The sequence below is a fragment of the Chinchilla lanigera genome, unplaced genomic scaffold (assembly GCF_000276665.1).
Source record: "Chinchilla lanigera isolate Chin_1 unplaced genomic scaffold, ChiLan1.0 scaffold00092, whole genome shotgun sequence".
NCBI classification, from domain to species: Eukaryota; Metazoa; Chordata; class Mammalia; order Rodentia; family Chinchillidae; genus Chinchilla; species Chinchilla lanigera.
This window is the reverse complement of record NW_004955493.1, coordinates 1,174,866-1,196,589: the sequence shown is the minus strand read 5'-3', so window position 1 is coordinate 1,196,589 and position 21,724 is coordinate 1,174,866. Positions and strand designations below refer to the sequence as shown.

At 48.8% G+C, this 21,724-nt stretch overlaps 1 protein-coding gene and 1 pseudogene across 1 annotated transcript in view; both read right to left on the bottom strand.

Moving 5' to 3' along the window:
- Positions 1-21,724, bottom strand: part of Otoa (otoancorin) — a gene marked incomplete at both ends in the record, with an annotated part of 74,303 nt that overhangs the window by 32,408 nt on the left and 20,171 nt on the right. The window contains 8 exon segments of the mRNA XM_013504888.1: positions 1,175-1,248; positions 8,027-8,144; positions 8,266-8,324; positions 10,091-10,231; positions 10,998-11,165; positions 13,982-14,197; positions 17,222-17,345; positions 20,092-20,231. Of these exon segments, the coding sequence (XP_013360342.1) occupies positions 1,175-1,248; positions 8,027-8,144; positions 8,266-8,324; positions 10,091-10,231; positions 10,998-11,165; positions 13,982-14,197; positions 17,222-17,345; positions 20,092-20,231 (1,040 nt within the window).
- Positions 4,755-8,015, bottom strand: LOC102018407 (annotated as a pseudogene).

Below are 21,724 nucleotides of genomic sequence, written 5' to 3'. Positions count from 1 at the left end.
CCCCCCCCCGTGACCTGAGGTCCCCGCCGTTCTCTCTGCACCTGCTTTGGATATGCACCATGTGCTTCGATGGACTCTTGCCCCACTGGACCAGACCTTCCCACATCCCCCCCTGGAGTGCTCCTACAACTCTACCCTCAGCTCATCCTCAGGCTCCCTTGACGCTCCGGTCCAGAAGCAACATCCCCTCTTCCAGGCCCACTGCCCATCCCCCATTCTCACGGAGGCAGCACTGGGGCATCTTGGAAAACCACTCCTTTCTCTCTTGTGATTTGGGGTGCATCCAACTCCACTCCCAGCTCCAGTCAGTTACCCATCCTTCTATTGATTGGTTCAGGGGAACAAACTGGCCCAACTAAGGCCAACGAAAGTCAAACCCAAGACTTTTATTAAGAATAATGAGAAGAGAAAGTCTTTCTCTTTTCCCTGAATATGACACAGAAAAGGTAACTTTGGGTCTTCCAAGAGACATGGGAGAGAAAGAATTTGCCTGATAGTGAAGCCAACAGAAGAAAGCTGGCCCAAGAGACAGACGGCACCCTCTCAGTCCCTAGATCCAGCCGTGCCTGAAGTCCCCCCTTAAATTGCCAGCTGCCAGAACCAAAAATTCCCTTGTATTGCCTGAGCCCATTTGAATCAGGTTCTGTCCCTTTCAGCCAAATATCAATTTGATGTTATAACTGACTTTATGTTTGTCTCCCTCTCAAGGACTGTAAGGGGGAAATTCAGCTATCTCTTCAGAACTAGCACACAGTAGGTACCCAGCACATATGTATATTTTGAATGAATTAAGAATATAACAGCAAAAGAAGGAAATGAAGAAGGAAAAAGAAGGGAAACTCTCCTGGCCATGCCTGGAAAGCGGGAAATCCTCACTGCTCCTATCAGGCCTGCCTCAGAGGCCCACCCAAGTGAGGCCTGCTTCCCTGGTAGTCATTCAGGCATGGGTTGCTTTGCCTTTGGTTTTTAAATAAAAGAAAGAGCCAGAGAGTATGAAATTGCATATAACCTATGTGGGGCTCAGAATTTAGGTTCTTGAGGGCTTAGCTGTGTACGGCTCTCTCCTGCTGCCTCTGGGTCCTCCAGAAAACACAGGGGCAGAGAATCACTGTGGTCTGGGGGATCCTTCCCACCCTACTGCCAAGCCAGAAAAGAGGGGCCCACGGTCACTTACGGAAGTGTGGCTAAGAGGAACGGCGGCATAGACGACCTGGAGACGTCCCAGTATTTCCACGCCAAGCAGTTAACCTGGAAGACGAGTGCTTCTAGGAACTTAGTCCAGTAATAACAAGAGCAAACACACACGGTGCTTTCTGTGTGCTAGCACTGTCCTAAGTGTTTCTCAGATACTCCTTTATGTGTAAAACACCCTGTGGTGTGGGTACCGCTCCTGCGCTCACAGTACAGATGTGGAAACAGAGGTAATGAAAGATGAACACAAAAGTTTAAGTGTGATAATGTCCACCACACTTCTGCTTATAACTATCAGTGAGCTATAACCTGAGTGTCCAGCAGGAGGGGATTAGTTCAGCTTACTATGGCATACGCATGCAGTACAATACTGTGCTGTGGGTAGTGTAAACTCGTCTGTATTTCTTACAATCCATGTAAATATCTTTATCCGCTTCAGAGAGGAAACGCTGTAAGTTTTCCCTCTACTAAGGGGTGGAAGAGGGACACTCCGTCTCAGGACTGTCAACATTTCAGATCTAATAACTCTGCTGTGAGGGCTGTTTTGTGCAGCGCAGGTTTCTCAGCAACACCCCCAGCCTCCACCATCCACCCACGCCCCGGTTGTAACACCCGAGTGTCTCAGACGCGGCCAAAAGGCCCCTAGGGAGTGAAACAGCGCCCTGCTGAGAACCACGGCTCTAGGGATGTTTCGGGGAAATTTTATTTTCGCCACGTTGCTTTATTTTATATAATAATTATGAATTTCCAGTAAAATGTAAACAATACAGACAAATTTTCTAGCTAACCGGTATGTGAAGGTTCTGACCCCTGGGAATCCAAGCAGCACCTTGCTGGGGAGGCTGCTCCCACTCCAACCTTAGCTCTTCCTCAAAGCAGGTCTGACCTCCGTTCATTTACTGAGCCACTGACTTCCCTGCCTGGGCAGGATTTTTAATGTAGTTTGATGGTTCTCTCTAGGGAAGTAATTAGAAATGCAAATTATGATATCCAGGGGTGTAGCTCCGTGCTGGCTTAGCATGCACAAAGCCCTGGGTTCAGTCCCCAGTGCCATAAAAAAGAAAGAAAGAAATGAAAACTCCCAGACCTAATTTCTGGGAAACAGAGTGTGGGGCCTGCAGTCTGTAGTTTTTGTTTGCTTGGGGTTTTGGGTACTAGGAGCAGAACCTTCCTTCCTTGACAGGCAAGCAGTAGGCAAGAGCTCGATTTGTGCTGTCAGAAGCCTCCCAGGCCATGACACAAGCTCAACTCTGGGAAGCTCTTACATAATAAATAATCCAAGGAAATGAATAGGCTCTATTAAAACTCTGCATATTCTTTTGATCTCTTTACTTTTTTGCATTTGGAACAGTTCATCCGTTCATACGGCACATCCCTTTTTTGTTGAAATCTGCCAACTTCTTTAAAATATTCCCCATGAAAACATCACCTAGGATGTGTTCCTTTACTCTTACGAATGCCGGGTGTTGTGTCTTTCTTCTTTGCTACACGCTCACAGCAAAGCAAATTATTTAAAAATGCTAAAATAAATAAAATGTGGCGTTCTTTCTTGGCTCTTTTTTGCCCTATACTAAAATGTTTTACAACTACAGAGGTTGAAAAATAAATAATTTTACTCTTTTTTTTCTGTATATGATTACCTGTCTACTGTAAGTGAACTAACCTATGGAACTAAAGTATTTTGTTATCCCAAGGATAGAGGGCCAAGGCTATAAGGGAAGAATAAGTATAAAAACTCCAAAATGATTAACTTAGAGGAAACACACACTAAAAGTTTACAGATTTGGCACATTTAGTACTTACCAGCCAGAGAAAAAGAGTAGGTACTAGTCTATATTTGGCTACTATATCTTCAAGATAAATACCACTTTTCAAGGCATTAATGATGAGGAGGTTTTACTGGGAGAAAAGATTTATAAAGCGTGAGTTCCTCATGCAAGCTCAAACATAAATAAAGGCTTTCAGGGGTGTATGACCAGAGATGTTGGCTGGAAGCAAAGGTTACGTCCAAAAAGTTATGGGGCCATTACAGTAGAAAGGCCTGGGCCATCCACATGGGCCCCTTCTGTCCCTCTTAGATAAAAGCTTTCTTTCTCTCAATAAATATTTCCTGCTCCTAAAAAAAAAAAAAAAAGGCCTTTGCTTCATTCAGGATTTAGCATCTGATAATCTCATTTGATAAATTTAACTGGATTTTCCTTTCTGCTTTCTTAACTAATTAAGTTTATTGATACATTTTAGGTATACATGATGATCATGTTCATCACAGGGAATTTGCACCTGTGAATTATAAACCTTGATTTTTTTCCCATTCCCCCCCCCCAGTCCCTTCAACCCCTCTTTCCCTCCTTATTTACAAAAGCTTTGTTTCCATTTTTCCTTCTTTCCTCGTTTTTTCTTTTCCCTTCCTTCCTTTCTCCCTCCCCCCCTCCCTAGTTCCCCTTCCCATTTGAACATTTTCTTCCTATTCCACATTATCTATTATACATTTTGGTCCTTAGTTACACTTCTGGTTTCTCACACCAGAGAAACAATGAAGTATTTACACAGGTGTGTCTGATTTATTTCACGTAAGAGGACAATCTCAAGGTACACTCATTTACCAAGAAATGTCTCAAATTTATCCTTCTTTATGGCTGAGTAGTACTCCATTGTATAAAAAGACCACATCTTTTTTATCCATTCCTCAGTTGATGGGCATTTTGGTTGTTTCCAAGATTTTGCTATGACAAATTGTGCTGCTATAAACCCAGGTGCACATATGTCGCTGTGGTATGATGTTTTTAATTCTTCTGGGAAGATACCCAGAAGGGGAATAGCTGGGTGGAATGGGAGCTGTAATCCTAGTTTTTTGAGGAATCTCCTGACTGATCTCCACAGTGGCTGCACCAGTCTACGTTCCCACCAACAGCGGAGAAGGGTTCCTTTTTCCTCACAGCCCCTCCAGCATTTGTTACTGGTTGATTTCTTGATGATAGCCATTCTTTCTGGAGTGAGATGGACTCTCAGCACTGTTTTAACTTGCATCTCTTGAATGACCAGTAATGTTGAACTTTTTTTTTTTTTTTGGTACCAGGAATCAAACTCATGACCTCACACTTGCCAGGGAGGTGCTGTGCCACTGAGCTGTATCCCTGGCCCCGATGTTGAACATTTTTTCACATTTTTATTTGCTGTTCCTACTGCTTTATCTTAAAGAAGATGCCCATTCTTTTCACATGCCCATTTTTAATTGAGTCTTTAAATTTGGGGATATCTGATTTTTTTGAGTTCTTTATATATTCTAGATAGTAGTCCTTTGTCTGGGGAAGAGCCTGCAAAAAATTTTTTCAAACCATGTGGGTTGTCTCTTCACTCTGTTGGTGATTTTTCTTGCTGTTCAAAAGATTTCAAATAAAATGAGAGCCCAGTTGTTGATTCTTTGTGATAGTTTCTGTGTGATCATGGCTATGTTCATAAAGTCTCTGCCCACTCCAGTGTCTTCAAGATTCTACCTAGTCTGTCTTCCAGCAGATTTAGTGTTTGTTTTAATATTTAGATCTTAGATCCATTTCCATTTTAATGTGGTGAGTAGTGAGAGATATGGGTCTAGTTTTAGTCTTTGGCATGTGGAAGCCAGTTTTTCCAGCACCACTTATTACAGAGGCTTTCCTTCACTGAAGGTGTTTGGCTCTTTTGTCAAAGATAAGGTAGTTGAATATGTCTGGAGTTGTTTCTGAATCCTTTAATTGGGTTCTGTTTTTGTGCTAATACTATGCTGTTTTTAGCGACTAATTTTCATTTTTCCCAGATATTAAGAGAAAAACCACTGGGTTCTAAAGACAGGTTCATATCTGTTGAACTTAGGTGGAGAACTAATCAGGGGGAAATACTTAAACTGGTTGGGGAAGCAAAGTCTAGAGATTCAAAACATTACCAAACAACCTGTTTTTAAAAACACTTAACTAGAAAGGATCTTTGAAAACAGTGGAAATTACAGAAGATCTTTCCTGAGCGTAAGTAAAATTACCTATATGACAAGCTTAGCAAGGCTGACATTCCATAGAGAAAAATACATTTGCTCTTAGTCATCAGAATAACTTTAAGCCATTCTTACTCTCTCACTTGAAGCAGCTGTTATTAAAACCTGTGACGTTCATGCATGTTGAGTCTGTGTCTTTGATGCCTTCTTTGCACTGTTTTCTTTGCCTTAGAAGCAGCCTAGATAATGTCTTTCTCGCTTAACTTTCAGTTCTTTGCAGCAGGCGCTTGGAATCCTGGCGGTGGAGGAAGGTGTGGCGTCCGAGAACAGGGTGCTACCCAACAAGGGGCCGGCTGCACCGTGAGGGTCTTCCACGTCCCGGGTTCGCCGGACCCTGCAACAAGCCTTCCTTCTCCGGATACACCGAGCTTCCTCTAACACATAATCACTCACAGGTAACTGGCAATTTCTCTCTCGCTTTTGCGGATTCTTGACTCCACACAGAATAAACCATTTCCGTTCGGTCCTCAAGTCTGTGTCCTCTAGTGTAGTGGCTCACCAGGGGGCACAGCGTGGCCAGCTTGACGCTTGCTATTGTCAGCAGGACTCCTGGAGAACAAACAGCACCTGGTCTGACACCACATTTGATCCGCTGTACAAGGTCTTTCTGAGGCAAATTAGTACAGTCTCCCATCATGCTCCACTGACGATGGAGATTTGCACAACCCTGTATTGCTGGAACGCCAAAGATAACACTCTCAAAACGAACTCTGAAAAAGTCAGCCAAAGAGCAGATCAAGGAAGCTGCAACACGCATACACGGTGTCAGAAACAGCTTCAGCCTCAAAATCAAAATCGCAAGAGCAGCAAATGCTAACAACCGCAGTGTGTGAAAAACCAGCTCATCATGTTTAAGGAGCTGTTTTCTTAGATAAGAATTTGTAGATCGGGCGCGTAAAATGTCACGAATGGTCTTTTTAAAGATAAAATAAGGGATCAGTACAAGTGGAAGCAATAACGCCTTTGTGCACCTCAGACGAGTCACCTGTCCCCTGAGGTGAGATTCGGGAGCACAGGTGTGCAGGAAGGTCTCAGAATTTGTTCACCATAAGGCTTTGATTCCCAGAAGGTCACTCAGGCTAAGGTGGTCTGAGACACCTAAGATTTTAGACGTCAGAAATGTCAACACGATTATTCCAAGCCACCAGCCACAACCCTGAATTAGTCGAAAGTTGAGTTCAGATACTTCCGATCTCGGCATCTTCTTTCTCTTTAGGATTATCGCCCATGTCAGTGACAAAGAAGAATAACAGCAAGACAAGGACACTGGGTCTCCAGACACCAAAATAAAACAGAGGGTAACTGAGACAGCACCGGTGCAAATGATCTTCTGACGTGCGTTTCAATCAATGCAGACCACACGTACCTGGGAAATAACGAGGCTGTGTGTGCAAAAACTATCAACGGGGCAACACTGGCCATGTAGTGTCTTCCGTAATTGTTGCAGCGCCTGAGAACCACAGTTAAGATATCCATCTGAAGCACCAGGAACACGTACGCAAAGCTCTGTCAGAGAGGAGGCGTCCAGGTCTCAGGGGTGGCCTCTCCGTGGTTGAAAAAGTGGCACCGCGCGGTAATCAGACCTCCTCCTTGGCTCCACTCAAGCACGCAGCGTAGACGCACAGCAATCCCCCCATTAGTCCACTTACGATCAAAATCACATCCACATGGAAGCAAGCAGGGTCTCCAGGCCTTGCCCTCTCAGCTCACTGTGGGACCCATGCCGGCAGCATTCCAGCGGCCTTGCTTCCCACCCGAAACAAATCCGTTCTTCCTGTGAGTGTGCCATACCAGCGCGCTGGCGCTTCCTCTGGAAAAAGACAGACTTGTCTCGCTGCATTAGTTACAAGGCGGTACTCAGTAAGGCTGTTGTTCGTAATTACCCACAGGTCTTCCAAAGTGAAGGTGTTTCGGTAACCGTCTTAAAGTCAGAGCAATACAGTCCCATTTCATTGAAAAAGACATCCACCGTTCCGAAGTAAAGAGGTAGAAAAAAGACGACCGTTCTCAAAAGTGTTGTTAAATGTATCCAGTGCACAATTCCCACAAAGGCTGTGGGGCCCAGGAGTCCAGGGTGTGAGCTTCCAGGGCCTCACCCACGTCCATGCCCACCCCACCTGGGCTCCTTCTCCCGCGTGCCCCCTGTCGTCCCCCTTAAAGGATCTCAAACGATTATAACCCAGAGGTTCTGGGGGATGGGGACAGAATTCACTGTTTGGAAATCGTAACCTGGGTCTGAATCACAAGGCCAGAGTTGAGAAGATGCCCAGGTATTCACCCGCCTCCAGCTCAGGACTCCACAGCCAGTGGCTGACTCTCAGCCCCCAAACACTGTCCTCACGGCTTGTTTTCTACTAACTTGGCTACTATAAAAAGTCAGTTACTGCCTCCAGTCTCCACAAAGGGCTGAAGTGTCTCTGGAACCATTTAGAAAATCAAAGAGAAAGAACACACTCTTAGAGGATTGATTCCATCCTCAGCAAGCCTTGGAAAGGACAGGAATGTTAGGGGAGGGGTGACCTTCGTCCCAGGAGGACATCCTAGGAACACGCAGACGGGTACACCTTACAGACACATTTTTAAGGCTCACGTACGAGTGTGGAAAACCCAAACTGTTCAGACTCTGGCTGTAGCAATGTAGCTACTTGGAGCTTTTAAAAAGAAATGGGAGAAACCTTTGTTCAATATTTGATGTCCAGTCATTGCTTGAATCTGAATAACTCTGGCATAGATATCTTAAGGGGCCACAGGCAATCCAGGCCCAATGAGTCGGGCAGAGAGAGATTTAGACACAGAAAGAAGCTTCAGCGGTACCTGATCCGGTGAAAGCAGAGAGAGACTGTTCTCGAAATACCGGAAATGGGCCAGGAAGGAGTCGGCATCCATGGCGTCAATGTGGGTGCACGTCACGCCTTTGACCAGCTGCCCGGCACTGGAAAAACAAAGCCAGGACGGGGAGGAGAAGAGGGAGGGAGGAAAGAGGGAAGGGGCAGGAGAAGGCAGGCTCATTCTGACACAGGCTACAGACAGGACCGTCCAGCTCCCCCTCCTACCTCAGGAGTTCCTCAGGCCTTCCGGTCACCTTTGACAGAAGCTCATACAGAAACAAGGCCTGAGGGAAGACAGAGGTTGACAGGGCAGATGGACCCCACACCGTGAGGCACACAGGGAAGGTGCTCTGTGATCCCATTTTACAGCCGTGGAAACAAGCTGAACAGAGTATGTTACTAACCCAGAACCCAGCACTTGCCAAGTGGCCGTGAGGATTAGAATTAGTGTCACAGCCTGGCATCGCGGTGCACGCCTGTAATCCCAGCACTTGGGAGGCTGAGGCAGGAGGATTGCTGTGAGTTTGAGACCAGCCTGGGCTACAAAGTGAGCTCAAGGCCAGCCTGAACTGCATAGTGAGACCCTATCTCAAAAAAAAGACACAAAGAAAAGCACTGGTGTCAGAGTAATCCCCGAGGTCACGTGGTTATGCTCCAGCCCATTTTTGACATACCCACAGGACAAACAGGAGCAAAGCCAAGAGTAGCAGAGCTAGGGTTTCACTAGCTTACAGAGCTAGAGTTTCAGGAAGCCGCAGGGCCGTGCAGGACCTCAGCTGCCCCTGCCCCGCTCTGCAGGCAGAGCAGCTGAGGTGCCTGGGGCTGGAAGTGCCTCACCGATGCGAGCCTGCTGCAGGGTGTTCCCGAAAGCCCTCCCGGGTGCACACTCGAGGAGAACAATCCATGGTCCACAGGGGACTCGTTTGTTTTAAGGAGGGTAATTTTACAGAATACCTAACTTGCAGATGCGATCAAGTACGACATTCATCTATTTTATAGACTTTGAAACTTTGAACATAATTCCCCAAACGGAGTAAATTACGAGCTAACACCAGACAGAAGCTTCTGTAACACGGCAGCTGAGAGCCTTCAAACATCACACAGGCCGGGTGAGTGGGGTAGGGGTGAGGGAATTCCTGGGCACTCTGTGTGGCCCTGAAGACTGCCTAGGGCCCACGGTCAGGCTCAGGGGTCCTCTCAAGATCTTCCCCATCTCAAGAAATGACAGCTCCAGGAGCTCAGTGGCTGGGACAAAAATATCTTTTTTTTTTTTTTTTTTTTGAGACAGGGTCTCGCTATGCAGTTCAGGCTGGCCTTGAGCTCATTTTGTAGCCCAGGCTGCTCTCGGGCTTACAGCGATCCTCCTGCCTCAGCCTCCCAAGTGCTGGGATTACAGGCGTGCGCCATCACGCCCAGCTAAAAATATCTTGAAGTCATTGGTGGCAGGGTATATTTTCCCAAGTAAAATAATTGCTCTTGCCACTGAATTTGGTGGTGGTCTGTTACACAGCCACCAGCCACTGTAATAACATCCGACCATGTGAGACGCCTGAGCAAGACCACCTGGAAAAGAATATTGTTTTTGGTCTGTTTTGTTCGTATCTGTGTTTCCAGAACCATGAGCAACACCGGGCATGCGGTGAGTAGGTGCTCAGTAAACACTTGAGGAGTGAATGAAGTGGAAGTGGATAAACTACACTGGAAAGCTATACGGCCAGGCACATTTCCCCAAGCAATCTCAGTGCCAGCAGCAGTATTTCATAACGCACGTGATGGCCGCTAACGCCGTGTGCATGGGCAGCGGGCGCGATTCAGCGGACCTCACCGGAAATCATCCCCACTTTGCACGTGAGAAGCAGTTTCCCCAAAACTAATAAGTAAAGAGGAGCCAGAATTCATGCTAGATTTTGTCTCGTGTCTTAACACTGTGCTGCTCTGCCTCCTGGACTGAATCACACAGAAAAGAGTTGCTTTTACCCAACTAATCCTAAAACAGACCACTCCCAGGAAACGGAAAGGCGGGTCTGATCTGCGCAGACCCTGCTGGTACCTGGCTCCGGCGCAGCTCCTTCTCCTTGAGGATCGTAGAGTTGAATCCGAGTTCTCTCCGTAAATCAAAGAGAGACACTTCCTTAAAGAGAGGCCCTTGCAGCTCCCCGAGGGCTGGGCTGGCATCGCCTGCTTCACTCAGCTGTCCACGTGAGAGGAAAGACAGTGAGACCTTGTAGACGGCGCCTGGAGAATTGGGTAAGAACTGGGACTTTTCTATGGGAAATAAACTCCGTCAGATCTACATAGCAGCTCCACGAGGGAGTGCGTCTCTTTATCCCCATTTGAGGTGGGAAAATTAAGGCCAAAAAAGTGATGGGCTGAAAGACTATGTATGAGATTCGAGCCAAAGCTGTGTTGTTCAAAAGCCCACGCCATTTTAACCCTTCCCGCCCCACTGTCCGGAGGAGCTAGGTGCAGGCGAAAGCCCGTGGCCTTGACTTCTTAACTGATTTCGCAGTTGAGCACAGCCGGCTCCCTAGGAGCAGATGCCTGAAAGCCCCACTGCCCAGTGAGAACGGCGCAGGGCATGACCTTGGACCGCAGGCGGGGCCCTTTCAGAAACACTCTGAAAACTTCAGGTTCAGTTTTTAGGCTTGAAAAAGAAGGGTTTTTTTTAAGTTATTAGATCACGAAACCTCGTTCCAAAACAGCCTTGCAGACGAGCCTCGTTGGAGGAGCGACAGGGTCAGTCTGGGAAGAGCGGCCGCGTGGCCAAAGGCTCTGTCCGGAAAGGGAAAGGCGCCTTCAGGAGAAGCCACCTTTGGGGCTCAGAGCAACTCCATACCCCAGCGACTGAGCTCATCGCACCTCTGGACAGGTGGCTCCGGGCCGCAGCGCATGCACAAGAGCCCTAAAGCACACCTCTGTGAGCCTGTGTGGCTAAGGACGGGACGCCCTCCGCTCACCTTGCTGAGGACACCGTGCTGCTGGGCAGGTGAGAGCTGCGACGTGTGCTGGGAGACCGTGCCCCTCAGCACCTGCACGAGGTCCCTGCGGTCCATGCTGTAGAGGGCCTGGGTGCCCACCCCCGCCAGCAGCGCGCCCATCTGGCTGACGTTGTAGAAGGACAGCGCCTGGCGGGAGAGGACCACAAGAGTGAGGCTTGGCTCTGGCCTTCCGCCTCCCTAGCTACCGGGCCTGTGTGCACGTCAGGGATCGGGACGGAGGACACCTGGGGGCAGGACGGAGGCTGCACTCCCAGACCGTTCTGGGCTATGATTTCAGTAGGCAGAGCCGCCCCCAAAGACTCACGCGCGGTTGGTTTGGTCCCCAGTGCAGCGGTGTTAGAGGCGGCGCTCTGGGGATCAGGGAGGCTCTGACTTTATCAGTGGACTCACCCCGTGGATGAGTTCGCAGGTCAGTGGGCATATCAGGAGCTGGGGCTGGACTGGACGAAGCGGTCGCTGGGGACGTGGCTCGGAGGGTATGTTTTGTCCCTCCCCCTCCCTCGGGGCTCTCCCCTTTTCGCTCTATTTTCCATCTGCCATCAGCTTTTCTCTGCTGTGCCCTGAATGCTCCACCATGATGTCTGCCTCATCTCAGGCGCACGGCCACGAGGCCGGCCGGCCGTGGACTGAACCCTCGCAAGCCATGAGCCAGAATCAGTCCTTCTCCCTTTAACCTGCTGTTCTCTGGTATTTGGTCTCAGCACAAACAAAATGACTAATACGAGAATTAAATACCAAAACACAGGGCAGGTGCTGGGGAATCTCCAGGCAGAACCACTGTGTCATTCAAGCCCATGACATAAATATCAAGAAATGGCAGCCTTGAGGCCCAGTGGGCCCAGCCATGGGTCTGCATGTGTGTGTTTAATTTGAACTGACAACATTTAAAAATTATTTGTAATATTGAGATTAATTTCTTCTATGGGAAGAATGCCCATAAAAGTCCACATTGCAGCTCCTGTTTTTAAAAAAGAAATCTAAACAGCAGGCAACACGGGGTTCACCTTCCCACCTCACCGCAATTGGTAAGGGCTGAACAGCAGCCGGCCCTTGGGAGGGAGCGTGGGTTCTCAGTTTACCCAGCGGCCCCAGCCTTGAGGCACCCCGAGTCCCTCAGTTCGGTCACCTGACAGGCACCTACCACGGAGAAGGCCCCCACCCACCTAACTCCATGTCGAAGCTGCGCTTGAAATAAAGCATATAAATCTGATATTTGTGAATGAATCTGATGAGAGCTGGCTATCCTATCAGAAGTTATGCTGGCTTCTCTCCTCTCCCTTAGAGCAAAGCTGCTAGATGGTTTTCCATACAATCAAGGGCACAACTTGGCCCTACAGAAAGACAGTTGAGTGGTGTCATTCGGCTATGCTCCGTAGGAGGAGTAGTCTCTTATTATCCCCAAAGACGCGAGAACTTTAAAGCACTTAGCTTCTGAGTCAAAGTGTCCTCATCCTGGAAGGATAACTGGACGCAGGGGAAGAGACAAACTACTTTTTCCAGAGCTCTTAGGGAACAAAACAGTCTCCTTCAGCTTCCTAAGAGTAAATCCACAGGGAAATTTCAGTGTGGTCTTGTGGAGCCCCACTCAAGGCCCAGTAACGTGAGAGGCCTTCAAAGCCTTCAAAGTGAAGTCACCAGGCCGGGTGTGGTGGCACACGCCCGTAATCCCAGCACTCGGGAGGCTGAGGCAGGAGGATCATTGTGAGTTTGAGACCAGCCTGGGCTACAAAAGTGAGCTCAAGGCCAGCCTGAACTGCATAGGGAGACCCTGTCTCAGAAAGACAAAAAAAAAAAAAACACAAAGTGACGTCACCCTGAGGCTGAACGAACAAGACACATGGGCCAGCCTTGGCCTCCTGTCAAAAATGGCGAGTGTGTTGGTGGACAGCAGCCCGGACGCCAGGGCAGAGGCAGCGGGGCAGCTCAGCAAGCGGACTGGCGGTTCCATCCCAGCTTCGTCCTTCCACGCGGACTTGCCCGCTCCCTTACACACCCTGCGCTCCGCATCCCTTACGCGTCCCTTCCTCACACCCCGAGGCCGGAGCAAACGGTTTCCCCCCTGACCCCGCCTTGGGGGATGTGTCAGCAGCCTCAGCAAGAGCAAGACACTGCCAGGTGTGGAGACGCGCGCCTATGTCCCAGCACTGGGGAGGCTGAGGCAGGAGGATGGCTGTGAGTTCGAGGCCAGCCTCACTACAGAACGAGACCCTGCCTCAAAAAAATTTTAAAAAGCAAGAATGGGTCCCACCAGGTTATCAGCACTCGGCGGCAGCTGACACACGTACTCACCTCTCCTGCGCCACCTGGTGTCCAAACATTTTATGTCGGCCAAAAGCAAAAACTGCCGCAACTTACTCTTATCCCATTTTACAAAGAGGGAAACTGAGGCAAGGCGAAGGCCAGCAACTGTGCATCGTCACAGAATTAGTAAGTGGTACAGAGGGGGCTGAAGCTCAGGCAGCCCCCTCAGCACTACCTTTTTACTGCCCAGTTGCTCCTGTGTGTGTGTACGTAACTATCACAGACAAACCGTGTGTCCCCAGAATCCGTATGTAGAAATCCCAATCGCAGTGTGAAGGTATTTGGGGGTCGGGCCCTTGGAGGTCACCAGGTTAGATGAGTTATGAGATAATCAGGGCTGGGCCTAGCTCTGGACCCGGAATCAGCGCCTTTATAGGAAGAGACACCAGGTAATCTGTCCTCACGGAGGTCCTGTAAGTACACGGCGAGATGGTGGCCTCCTCCAAGCCAAAGGAGGAGGCTTCAGGAGGCAGCCTGCCCCGTCAGCACCTTCACCTTGGACTTCCCAGCCTCTGGAACCGCGAGAGCTGCCCTTCCGCTCTGTTGGCCCCTCGGCCCAGGTTATTTTGTAGCCTGAGCCGACAGACGCCCTGGCCCTCGGGTCTTAGGGTGCGCGAGAAAAATTCAAAGTTTCAACTGACCTTTTCATGGGCCAAGTACTTGGCAGACAAGATGATGGCCTGGCTTTTGGCCCAGCCCGAGACCTGGCTGAGGGTGGGGATGGCGGTCTGCACAGCCTCAGGGGACAGAGACTCCAGCTGACGTGAGGTCAGACCCACAGCCGCCCCCGACAAAGAGCCCAGGGCCTCACTGAGGGTCTGGTTCTCTGTGGCAATGTCCAGGAGGCCAGCTTTGAGCTAGGAGGAGAGCAAACCAGAATAAGCTTTGGCCGAAGGCAGGGCAGTGGCTCCCCGCCCCACCCTGCCCCATGGAAGCCCCTAGAGAAAGGGTAGAAGGGGACTCCTACCCTGCCCGGAACTTCTCCCATGCCGGCTTTAACGTGCTGCAAATTCAATTTGAGTTTCATTTAAATATTCATGTGTTATTAAATCAACCTGAAAGCATGGCAGGAGGGAATTTTGCTCCCTCATAACCCCGCCAAATTCTTGTAGCATATATTTTCCTTTTGTAACCTTGAACTCTATATCCATAAATAGAGCCATTTTTCTTTTGTGAACTATCTGGAGGCTTTTTCATGATAATTCATAATCTGTGAAAAAATAATTCTCAACAGCACAAGACAGTTAAAGCGTTCTTAAACTCCTGGCTCATAAAAATAATTCAGGGGCTGGGGTGTGACTCAGTGGTCAGCGCTTGCCTGAAATGGAAATGGGGCTGGGTTTGATCCCTAGCACAGAGAGAGGACAGGAAGGGAGGAAAGAGGGAAGGAAGGAAGGCAGGAAGGCAGGAAGGCAGGAAGGCAGGAAGGAAGGAAGGAAGGAAGGAAGGAAGCAGGGAGGGGAGAGAAAACCATGGGTATCAGTTGGGTGTGTAGCCTTCTAAGTCAGTCTTTACACAGTTGCACTATAAACAAAAGTACAATTATGTGGTCTGCATTCTTAAAATTACGTCTTGTGCAGCTATGACCATTTTGACAGTTTGCTTGCAATATGCCTGCACAGCTATAGCCAAGCGTGCTTCCCAACCGCCTCCGATGAGGAAAGTAATGGACCCTGCACGGTAGCGTAATCTCTACACACAAGCCGCGGGGAGGGCGCCCGCACGCCTGCATTTATAGGAACAATACTGGCTTTTCAGAGGGGTCACGTGACTGTTCCGTGCGCTACGGAAACAGCCACGCGGGGGCAGCAGAGCGCAGTAGGAGACAACGCCGCTGCTCTAACTTAGGGTCGACGACAGCGCGACGACTCCAGGGCACCCTGGGCTGGAGGAGCCCAAAGGGTCCCCCTAATCTAGCTGAATTTGACTTTCTTCTCGGGCAGAGCTCACACACACACACACACACACACACACGCACACACCCCTTGTGGCCATTCAATGTGTTTGTTTTCTTATTTTGGGCTTGAGCTTGCTTGAGAAGAAATTCTTTTCTTTGAAAACAAAAACACGGGTTGGGAATATAGCCCAGCGGCAAGGCGCCTGCCCGGCAAGCATGAGGTCCTGAGTTCGAGTCCCAATTCTAAAAAAAAAGTCAAAAAAGAAAAGAAAACAAAAACACATATAAATCTACCAAGATAGATGACCACGACGTGAGCTGTCAAATATAACTGGGGATTTTAGGATTATGTGTGGGAAAACTGCTGTAGAGTGACTGATGGCTTTATCAAATTTTTCTTTAATATTCTCATAACATCTTTTCAATTGGAAAAAATATTGAAGCCGGCTGTGGGGATGCAAGTCTGTAATCCCAACATTCTGGGAGGCTGAGGCAGGAGGAGCACCAGTTTGAGTCAGCCTGGGCAACTTAGCAAGACCCTGGCTCAAATTTAAAATTAAAAAGACCTGGAGGTTCAGCTCCACATGAACAACCTGGGATCGATGCCCAGGACAGAACTGAGATTTCCAGGGAAGAGAGACGGAGGAGGAAGGGGATGAGAGAACCTGAACTTGCTAATTTGTCCAGAACTCGGTCTAGGTTAGATCAAATTCAGAGTGTAATATCAAATACTGGAAGTGCTGAGGAGAAGTGAGTCCTCACCGCCAACTTAGAGGCAGGGAAACTTGAACGGTCACTGCCGTAGACACTTTGGAGGCCGGAGAGTTGGTACGCGAAATGTTGAAAGCCTAATTCCCACTGTGGAGTCACAACTAGAAATTCTGTCCGGCAGTTTAGAAGAAAGGACTGCTAAGGTTGGTATGAACTTAGCCAAATGACTCAGGGGTGGAAAAAGCACATTCTGCAGAATCATACGCAGTGTGAGCAAAAAACTAATGAAATAAATAAAACCACAGATCCAGGTTCTCAGCCTCAGCCGGAGCCACCAGAGGTGCTTGAAACCGCGCAGCCGCAGCCACGCCCTAAACTGGTCAACAGCAACCTCCGGAGAGCCTGGTACTCCCTGGAGCCAGGTCTGGAACCTTTGCTCAGTCCGCACTGCTCCTGCAGCTCCGCGTCATCTGCAAGCCGGATGGAGGAGGAGGAACGGCCCGCCCGGCCTCCTGATCCAGATCTGCGGGGGAGGGGAACCCCAACTGCCGGGCGTAGGCCGCAAGCCTTTGTTCCAGCTGATGGACAGCAGGAGGGTGGTGAGCCAGAGCCCAGCTGGGGCGACTTAGCAGTTAGAGAGACCCTGCCTCAAAATAAAAAATAAAAAGTACTGGTGATGGAAATCGGTGTGAAGGCCCTGGGTACAACCCTGCTACCACAAAATAAAATAACATAACTTAACATAAAATACTTAAAGACCCCAGGTGATCCCTCTGCATGTCTCACTTGTGCACAGCTGCTTTAATTCTCATCTTCCTAAGATTTTTCCCTACGCTGTTTTTGGGGGCCCTTCCCTTTGGATGTTATGAGCACCCAAAGACTTCAGATCTCATCTACTATGGCTGGACTCAGATCCTAATTAACATTGTGTTTTCTCTTGAGGCCAAGCAAGTGTGTGTTCTCCCCATTTCTCTGGCTGGTAAAACTGAGGCCAGGGCCCAGACATGCAATCTGTATGCATGTTGTTTTTACAAGACTGATGACTGAAGGGGCTGGGGTCGTGAGTTCGGTTCCCGGTACCGGAGAAAAACCAAAAAAAAAAAAAAAAAAAAAAAGACTGATGACTGAACTCAGGACCTTCACACCAAGCTACATCCCAGCACTTTATTTTTTATTTTCAAACAGATTTTGCTCAGTTGTGTGAGCTGGGTCCTAATTTGTGCTCCTCTCGCCTCAAGCTCTCAGAGTGCTGGAATTACAGACCCCGTCGCACCTTCTGAACTCTGGCCTGGAAGCCCCGCAGGCGGCCGCACTTGAGCATCTGGTGGAGGAGGACTTGGGCCATTGTGGTGTCCAGCAGCTCCAGATCATCGTAGAAACAGACCAGCAGCCCCAGCCTGTGTGGAAGGATGAGGCACTGGTGGAGGGCTGAGAGCTGGGGCTACAGCCACACCCACCCCTAGTCCCAACCAAGAGGGCCAAGAGCCCACGTGTCATGCCAAGTCCTTTAACATGCACTGTATTAGCACAACCACCCTGTGAGGTAGGAGCTCTCCTCAGTCCCATTTCACAGAAGGGCAAACTGAGACTTAGAGAGGTCGCATGACTTGCCTAGATAACTTGCTGTTGTCTAAATCCACCCAGCTAACCCGTCTCTCACCTCGGGTGGGTAAAACGGATAAGTAAAGGATGGCGCTAACTGGCCACTGAGAATCTTCACTTTTCACGTGGAGATGCGGGGTTTGTCTACCCTGAAGGAGAGGTTGCACCACCCTACTACCCAGCCACCCTGTGGTGCAGAGATTTAAGAAGGAGCCGTACAGCCGGTGGTTAAGCACGTGGATTCAGGCCCCCCGGAGTTGAAAGCCCGTTCTGTGAGATGCCTGCGCTCCAGGAAGTAACAGCTTCTCTGCCAGGTTGCTGCACACAGCTCTTCAGCGACACTACGGCTGCGCAGGGCCTGCCTCTCCGAGCACTCACTAACAGGGGACTTGCTTTGTGCACCGCGGCACGTCGCAGTAAATACGAGTGAGGGGACGAGGCAGCTGCGAAGGTGAGATGAGAAGCGGATGCCGGATGGTAAGGAGACTTCGCCGTGGACGTAGGGGCCCTCCTTAGTGAGTGTCCTCAGAGTTCACATGAAAACTACTCCGCTTAGCGTGGCCGGACAGCCCGGCTGACCACTATCAACCTGGCCCCACCGTCTCAGAAAGGTGCTGATGTATCTGGACCTGTGCATGGAAGAGAGACCAGACCAGGGAGTGAAGGGTCATCAGTGACCCCGTGGTAAAGTCAGACGTATGGAGCCAACCTAAACGTCTACCAGTCGATGACTGGATTCAAAAAGTGGTTAGTTTCCTGGTTTAAAAAAAAAAAAAAAAAAAAAAAATCTATGCCTGTCTGGCAAGCGCAAGGTCCTGAGTTCAATTCCTGGTAAATAAATAAATAAATAAATAAATAAATAAATAATAAAAAGTGGTTAGCTACCTGAGGGAACACCACTCCACCTTTAAAGTGAATGAAAGCTGGGCATGGTGGCGCACGCCTGTAATCCCAGTACTCGGGAGGCTGAGGCAGGAGAATCGTTGCAAGTTTGAGACCAGCCTGGGCTACAAAGTGAGCTCAAGGCCAGCCTGAACCGCATAGCGAGACCCTGTCTCAAAAAAAAAAAAAAAAAAAAAAAAAAAAAAAAAACCCACACAAAAATCTGTCATTTGCAGCAATACGGATGAACCGGGAGGAAATTATGTTAAAGGAAATAAGCCGGATACAGACAGACAAATGCTATGTGACCTCACTTGTATGCCGAGTGTAATAAAGTTAATCTCACAGACGCAGAGAGCAGAACGAAGGTCCGAAACTAGGGGAGAGTTAGGAAATGTTGGTCACGTAAGACGAAATTTCGGTTAGAGAAAGAGAATTAAATTCTGGTGACTGTGGTGACGACTGTTAATAACAGTGTATTATATTCTTGACAGTTGCTGAGGGAGTAGATTTTAAGTGTTTCCACCACCAAAAAAGAAAAAAAAAAGAATTGGTAAGCATGTGATGCATCGGATATGGTGATCAGCTTGACCTAACCACCCCACGATATGTACATGCACTGAAACATCACGTACACCACCAGTGTGTACAATTTTTGTCAATTTTAAAAATAAATGATTTTAGAAAAAATAGTATTTACTGAGTATTCCATATGTTCCAGGTGTGCTTCCTCCTTGCAAAGCTCTTACTGAGCCGGGCCGATTCGGGCCTCCCACTGCGTAGATGGGACAGGGAAGCACAGCCAGGCCGTGTCACACGGCCGAGATCACACACACTGTGCACAGCACAGCCGGGGTTAAATCTAGGAAGTCTGGCTCCGGGTCCCGCGCTCACGAGTCTGCTGTGTTCTGTGTGTGTGTAGCCACAGAGAAGTGGAGCTCATCTTAGGGGGTGAAATACTAGGGATGGAGGGAGGTGGTGAAACCGCTTTATGAACACACACGCTAAAAGTGGCTCATTTGCAAACTTGGAGGGTAACAGGGCGATGTGGGAGGGGGCGGTGTGACAGTGAGACCCTGAGGGACAGAGAGAAGATGTTCTCCCCACCCACCCTCATCGCCTGCTCGCGCTCTCTCTCTGTCTCTCTCTGTCTCTCTCTCTCTCTGTCTCTCTCTCTCTCTGTCTCTCTCTCTGTCTCTCTCTCTGTCTCTCTCTCTCTCTCTGACATTGAACCCCGCTTGGTCCCACCCCTTCCAGTGGCTGCAAATGATTCTGGGGGAACCATGGCACTATCAGTAAACTCTACAGCGGATCTCATGCCGAGGCTCCCCAGCTGAGTCTAGTAACAGGAAGCTCTTGAAAGTGGGGACCCATGAGCTGTTTCCAGGGCTCGATACAACCCGATACAAACAATGCATCCACTTGGAGAACTGAAAATTCTCCTAGGCATTGAGAATGCCCGTTGCCATGCTTAGAGCCGAAAGCAGCACTTGAGAAGGTGACACAAATGACTGGCCCACGGCAGAGGCTCAGGAAACGTTGTTCCCCACCCCGCCCCATTTCATTACTACTTAGAGAGGGGCCAGCCACCTCGCTTCCTTCCCCAAGTCAGCCGGTGTCTTGGAAGGCACCTCACAGGGCCCGCGCCCACTCTCTTGCCTGTGGATGGTCGAGGTGTTCTTCATGTCGAAGCTGGAGGCGCGAATCCTCTCCAGAAATGCGCGGGCCAGTTCAGGAGTGATGTCATAGACTGTATCCAGCTGCTTGGTGGCGTTGTCATAGCTGATAAACAGCCCAATCTGAGCAGACGGGAAGACCAGTGAGTTGGGCAGAAGTGGCCGCAGTGGACCCACCCCGGTGATCTGTGCCGTGCCCTATCCCAGACCCTTGGATATACTACCCCTTTCTCAACTGATATCTGACACTGATTTGCTAATGGTCTGCAGCTTCTCTTTGGTTTCCTCTTCAATCCCACTGTTGTTTTTTCAAGTATTTTTTTTAATATTCCAGCAGCTAAATTTTGTAAGCTAATCTTTGCACATCTATTGCTAGATTTGTTGTACTGAGGTCAGAGAATATGGCCCCCAAATTTTCTGCTTCAAGAGAATTTTTTTAGGGCTGGGGATTTAGCTCAGCGGCAAAAGCGCCTGCCTGGCAAGCGGAAGGTCGTGAGTTCGGTTCCCGGTACCGGAGAAAAACCAAAAAAAAAAAACAAAAAACAAAAGAGAATTTTTTTAGATGAGAACATTTATAAATCACCCTATGGTGATGGGGGGGTGGCGGTGTGTGTTCTCTTTGTAAGATACGCAATTCAGTGCATATACATTCAATCGTATTAAATGTACTATTCGGAGTCTCTGCACCCTTGCTCTCCTCTTTGTTATGTGTGTGAGGATGTCACTTGACGGCTCCCTCTACTATAAGAGATGCACCCATTTTTTCTCTATTTCTAGCACATCTTACACTGTACATTGTGATATATTCCGTGTAAAAGAACTCATGAAGGTGTCTCTTCTGGACCATGTTCTTCACCCACATAAAGTTGCTTCTTTCTGTTGCTGTTCTGTGGCTTTCTCACTCCTTTCTTCCTTTGGAAGAGGGGGTTTGAACTGACCTTATTATTCTGTAAATGTGAATTTTACAAAGCGCTTTACAATCAACGGTGACGTCTTTTGCTCCGCAGACATGGCCTTCTGCCTTCCCTGGATTGCCGGCGCACCTGCCGGTTGGTTAGTTATTGATACAGTGTTGTCAGCCATGGCTACAAAGTTAACAGTCTCCAGCACAGAAAGGGAGGAGGAAGGACGGAACAAAGGCTTCCTCCTCCTTACAGGAAAACGAAAAGCCAGCATCTTCTGCGGCTGAATCTGCCAGCAGTTCTGTGAAGCCCTCCTTGACAGCACAGGAACGATTTCCCTGATGAACTTACTTTTGAACAGTCGTGAGTTCCCACTCTTTTCTACATTTTCAGGTTATGATAAATTGCAAGTCACGCCTGATCTTAGGAGTTCCTCCGAGAGCTCAGATTTCTCAGGATATAGAATCTCTACTTCCTGAAAAATCACTCAACATCGGGAGAGTAAATGGGAGGGGAGAGTGCTCATCCTAGGACATGGGGTTATAAGAGTGCTCCAGGCCCCTAGTTCTGCCCCTCCTTTGCTAACCAGATACTGCTGGGTCAGCTGGTCTTCCAAGAAGTCGGTCGCCTGACGCAAGCTCTTCCCTCACCGGCCAGAAAGAAGTCATGGCACATATGTTTTTTTTTTTTTTTTTTTTTTTTTTTTTTGGTTTT